The following is a 6052-nucleotide window of genomic DNA, read 5'->3' as shown; positions in this document are numbered from 1 at the left end:
TTGACGAATAGTACACACACACACACCACAATCAACCAAATATTCAAGGCAGATTTTGTGTCCTAAACAAAAGAAGAGGTTGCAACATTCATCAATGCGATAGTAGATTAAATTGATTTTTTAAAGTCCTGACAACCATATTACATCAATGGGAGTAATTCAAGAAAATAAGGTAGCAGAAGTTGCATATATGCCAAGCTCAATATGCAAACATCTTCAACAATCAATGACCTCAACTGCTAGTGTTTCTTCTCCTTTCTTGCTTCCCTAGTTGTTTGAATTGCTGCAAAACAAAAAACAACCACAATTCAAAATTGATATATAAAAATTGACTCTTGGAAATTGATTTTGCCTTCACCTGCTGATGAACTTGTGCTGATCCAAAATGGCACAAATGCTGTCCCAATTCTCAGCCGCGGCCACGTTGTAAGGCGCCGGGACGCCATAGTTGGAGCTGGAGATGATCAGATTCTGCTGAAATATCATAGGATTCTTGACTTTCCTCTTGATCACGATGGATTCTTGAATTAGGTCTTGACTGTTTGCAGCAGCAACTTCATAGGCTGTTGGGTGGCAATGGAACCCGAGATTGATGTTGCTGCTGCTCGAAGCGATCTTGCGAAAATCGAGCTGATTGTTCATGAACTGGATGGGATTAAAATCAGAGGCTGTGTTGATACCGTTTCTAGTCTCGTTGAGCTTCTTGATACACATCTTCTCCCTCGTCCTCTCCCTCGCTCTCGCCCTCGCCTTCGCCCTCGACTCCTTCGCTGCTGCCTTCACAGAGTTATGCTTCAAATCAGCCCCGTTCTCTCCAGAATCGACCTCACACTCGGAGGAGCCAGCACCAGCCGCAGCGGCGTCTCTCTCCTTCATCACCTCGAGATCTTGGATAGCCGTCTCCGACTTTGTAAGCAGCCAATCAAGAGTTTTGCTCGGCTTGTCGAAACCTAGATTTTCTTGAAGGTCGAAGAACTTTCTAGCCACTCCAATCGACAGCCTAACCCTCCGATCCCGTGGCCCCTGCGCCGTGTCGATTTTACTGTGGCGGTCCTTCTTCGAGGCCTTGGCCGCGGCAGCAGCCGCGGCCGAGCTTTCCGCACATAGCTCTTGGTTCGCAACGGCTGCCAAGAGCATGTCGTGGAACTCGTTGCGAGGATGGGAGGAATGAGGGAAATTGAATGCATTGTTTCTATTGAACATTTTTTTTGTTGTAGGAATTGAGCAACCCTAGCTACTTTGTTACATTAGATTTTATTTGGAAACCCTTATCGTTTCAAAATGACTCTACATTTTTATCGAACGTGGAAAGATAGAGATGTGAGAAGAGATGGAAAAGGGTTTTAGTGAGTGGTCGATGCAGATAACAGTTTCAATTACTGAAAACATAGTAAAGTTGTCCGTTTCTATATTCACATCTAGAAAGCGTCTCTGTCTAAGAAGGACTTGGGGGGGTTTTCATCAGAGTGTACTCTTTTTTCCATACCCAATTTATTTTTTATTTTTTACCATTAAACAGTTAACAAACCTAAGTTACTGTTCCCATACAACACATTCTTTCATCAATCTTTAATATATCAAAATGGTGCAATTTTACTAACCATAAGTTTGCTTCTTTTAGGGGTCTCGATCATAGTCTTGTCACGAATTATATCCTCATGATCAATTTATTTCTAATGTTTTAAAATAAATTTAGAAACGTGTGGCCATCATGAAATATGAAAACTCATTGTGTGATCTGAGATTAGACAGTATATAACATGTCGGTGTTTGGTTTGAATTGCAAATAGCCTTACGCTGAAAACACATTAATTGTTCCCGAGATATAAGTCATTCATCAAAAAGTAACACCAATTCCAAACATATATATACAAAAATTATTTGCATGATTGGTTGGCCGCGTTCTCATGGTCAGCGTGATTCGATCAGACTAGCAATGTACAATTGTTTGAATAAATGTCACAGTTGTATATCTTTGTAAGTATTTTTTTACTTGGATATACTATATACTTGATTATATTGTTTGGATAATTGATTATTGTTTTGAATCAAAGTCTCAATTATTCTAAAGAAAAGCACAATTGTTTTGAATAGAGGAGTAATTCTTATGATTAAACAATTGTTATAAATAAGTGATAAATCTCATTAAGAAAGTGGAACTTGTGTGTTTTTTGTTATCTGTTTTACCAGTAGACATGACTTAATGAAATTAAGTGATAGACTGATAGTACTTGTTAATAAAAATGGTTATTTTGAATAAATTGGAGTCTCTTAAGAAAACATGTGTGAACTCTTCCTCACCATGAACTCTAATTAAAAATGGCTATATCTTAAGTGAAGTAACTGCTGTTAATATAAATGACTGTCATATGAATGAGACTGATAATGTGTTCCTAAGTAAAAATATGATACTACAGAATTTTTTTTTGTGATTTAAAGTGATAGATACAAAATAAATACTCCATCCGTTCTATAATAGTGAAGGCATTTCTTTTCGGCACGGAGGTTAAGAAAAATTGTGTTAAGTGAGTTAAGTAAAGGAAGAATAAAATAGGAAATGAAAAATGTACGGAGATGAAGAGAGAATTAAGAGAGAGTGAAGTAAGTGAGAAGAATATGTGTTGACTTTTACTAAAAAAAATTGACTCACCTACTATGAAACATACCAAAATAGCAAAATGACTCTACTACTAAGGAACGAATGGAGTAGGTACTAGTTTTAATAAAAGTAAATATGTATGTATGATACACAAATTTATTGGTTTAAGAAGAATGAATTTAAACACATGATACAATAATATATTTCTAAATGAATCTAAACAGGATATACATAGAAAGACAACTATGTAGTCACGACATAAACTATGTAGTCACGTATTCTTACAAGTATGTAGCATGGGTGCGAAGTGAGGGCATGAGGTGCCGGTGCCGTGGTGCGGGTGTTATTCAATACATATTCATGGACCCAAATTTTAGAAATTTTGGGGTACGATTCGTCAAAGCCACGTTGGTATTTTTACATATATTACATATTTATAAAGATGGAAATAAAATTCATAATTCAGATACAATACAAATATCAGTCAAAAGGAATATCTAAACCAAAATACGAGTAGTTAGAATCACTACAAAAAACTTACTACTAGTGGTATCTTTTATAAGGACACCAAAATTGAGATGCAATCACTTGCGTTCAAAAATTTTAAAAAATAACATCAATCTAGGATGAAAAAAAATCGTAATTAAGGAAAAATTGTAGTTCCAGTTCTTTTGAGATTGAACTTTAATCCATCATATTGCAAATACTATTACAAAAGTATCCCAAAAGGTATAAAAGTGAAAATCAACCCATTTGCAAATAAACGCACACGATAGCGATATGTGTACCACAATTGATTTGAAGATTGTTTGTGCGTATATTACATTAAATTTTGTAAATAGGATTAGGGACGGGAATACGGATATTCATGGATACCCGATCCGAAAAAATAGGACATTCAAACCCGAAAATCATCTAAATATCTATCCAAAACCTGGCCCGATATATTTTCGGGTACTCTAATACCCGCCCCGGGTAACCATATCCGACGTATCGGGTACCCAAATACCCGACTCTTTACATGTGTTAATAACTAATAAAAAAATTAAAATTTTACACGTATATTAATATAAGTATAGAAATATTTAAATTGACTAATATCTTTAATGTTGCATTTATTTTTTAGTATTAAACTAAAAAAAATGGGTCATTTTTATTTTAAAGAATATGATTATATTTATGGGGATTTGTTATGCAATATGTAACTAAAATAATAAAAGTTACACGTTTAATTAAACTTAGAAGCAACCAATAATATAATCTAAAAGCTAAAATAATTAACTAAAATATAAAAACCACATGAGTTGGTTATGCAATACGTAAAACTTGAGAGTTTGGAGAAGCCGTGACCTAGAGTAAGATAGATTGACTTATTCATATAAGTTTAGAGAAAGTTAATCTAGTAAGTTGTAATTAGTAAATAAATTAGTCTAGTTCTTAAAGCCCTAAATGGCTAAACCTAATTTAAAAATTGCTTTATTTAATAAATTGGATATTAGGGCAATATCCGATACCCATTCGGATTACCCAATACCCGATTTATCTTAAATTTCAATATTTAGTCCCATACCCAATCTCATAAAATTGGATATTGGATATCCAATACCCGGCGGATATCAGGTCGGGTACGGGTAAACCCAATACTAGATATCTATATTTCCACCCCTAAATAGGATGATAAATTTCCCAAAAATAACTATAATTTGTGACAATATATTTCCACCCCTAAATAGGATGATAAATTTCCCAAAAATAACTATAATTTGTGACAATAACATTGTGTTTATAAGAAAAGAATTGCGGAAACACACATACATATTGAATGAATTAGCGTGTAGAATGAGTTAGAGCGGGCAGAGGAAAGGGCGGCCGTGAGTGGTTTGTAGGTGTGACCCTATTCCTTAATAAACTAAATAAAAGCTGTAATAATAATAATAAAATAAAATAATAATCCAGAGGTGTCAATCAATCACGACAAATTATGTAGTTAATGATGGAGGGGCCCGAGTGGGTTCGTGTCCGCATCTCCATCTCCATTTTCTGGTTAAAGAAACTCTCACAACGCTTCTTTATCTCGGTACGGCTCTTTTCTTTCTCCTTTTTCCGACGGTGCTAACCAACCAACCTCCAATGGAGTATGGACCCTCTCCCTCTCCCTCTCTCTGCACCCTACAAACCCTAATTCTCGTTTTCATGCCCTAATTCAATCCCCCTTTTCCTGAGATTGCTGCTGCTGCCTTTCCTGTTAAAGAAGGCGGGTTGAGTGGAGGTAACTCCTAAAGCCGTGGTCTGTGTCTGTATAATTTGGGTAGTTATTAATTACTTGCAACAGATATTGAAGAATGAGAATCTCTCTCTCTCTCATTGTCACTCTCACCTTTTGAGTTTGGTGGGATAAACCCTAACACAGTAAAAGGGAAGGGGAGAGACAAATCTGGTTACAGTCTTTTTCTCTAAGATGTTGATTTCTTGGTATGGATTTATGGACATTTCAAAAACCTCAATTAATCTATGGCTTTATTTGTTATTCATTTCTGCTCTAATAACATGTGTAAACCCAGTAAATGTCTGTCAACCTGTATGTCAGGTCACTCACTCCATAGATCAACTTTTAAACATAAATAATGTTTCTTTGTTTTTTTTTTTTGATGAAAACCACAAATTCTTCTTCTTCTCCTCCTCCTCCTTCTTCCTCCTCCTCCATTCTTTTCATTTCCCATTTTTTTCAAGGAAGAGGTATGTGGTACCTGGTAAGTTCCCTACTGTGGAATTACTAGGCACACCAAGACCAAGTGCTTCTTCCATTGATTAAACTGTTGAGACTTGAGAGTTTTTCCTTGCCATGTTCACTTGCTCAGTTTCATTAGTTTTAGATAACAATTCTTCACCAAAATTAGGATCTACCATTAATTATCAAATACAGTTTCATTAGTTTTAAGTTAACTTTTATTATTTCGTGGTTATTTTTACTTTATAATTAGGGTTTTGCTACTCTTCCTTTGAATTTACTTTTCAGATCTTGCAAGTTGCTAGCTATTTATTGAGTTAGAGTATTTCCAACCATTTACGCTAATTAACTCAAACCCATTTTAGTGTAAATGTCATATTTTATTTCAACCATTTACTAAACTCAAATTTAAAAGAATATTCTCTATATTATGCCTTTTTTACTCACAAAATTTGAAAAAGTTTTGGTTTTGGTTTAGTTAATACCTGTCTCATTTTAGATTTTAGCATACCATTGGAGATGGTTTTACTACTATGTAAAACTAAAATTTGAGGTAAAAGAAATTTTAAATATTGCAACTTCAAACTGAAAGAGTCATAAACTCTGATAAATCACCTATATATAGAAATTTAAAACGCTAAAACAAGACTTCCACAAATTCTCTCGTGAGAAATATATGAAGTAATACTAACAATTATTATCAAATTAATATTCGACTGTCCGTG

General features: G+C 34.7%; 1 protein-coding gene across 1 annotated transcript; it reads right to left on the bottom strand.

Moving 5' to 3' along the window:
- Positions 1–1356, bottom strand: LOC125186174 (transcription factor DICHOTOMA-like). Its single transcript, XM_048082516.1, has 2 exons — positions 359–1356; positions 1–283 (listed from the first exon to the last, which is right to left on the bottom strand). The coding sequence occupies exons 1-2, from the start codon at positions 1201–1203 to the stop codon at positions 268–270; spliced, it is 861 nt and encodes a 286-aa protein (XP_047938473.1). The 5' UTR covers positions 1204–1356; the 3' UTR covers positions 1–267.
- Positions 1357–6052: the final 4696 nt, after the last annotated feature.

This window comes from Salvia hispanica, chromosome 5, assembly GCF_023119035.1.
Source record: "Salvia hispanica cultivar TCC Black 2014 chromosome 5, UniMelb_Shisp_WGS_1.0, whole genome shotgun sequence".
In the NCBI taxonomy this organism is placed as follows: Eukaryota; Viridiplantae; Streptophyta; class Magnoliopsida; order Lamiales; family Lamiaceae; genus Salvia; species Salvia hispanica.
The sequence above is the reverse complement of the archived record's forward strand: the minus strand, read 5'-3'. Positions and strand labels throughout refer to the sequence as shown.

Excerpts from the sequence above, each read along its gene's own strand:
- LOC125186174 (XM_048082516.1), bottom strand. The coding sequence starts at position 1,203 with ATGTTCAATAGAAACAATGCATTCAATTTCCCTCATTCCTCCCATCCT.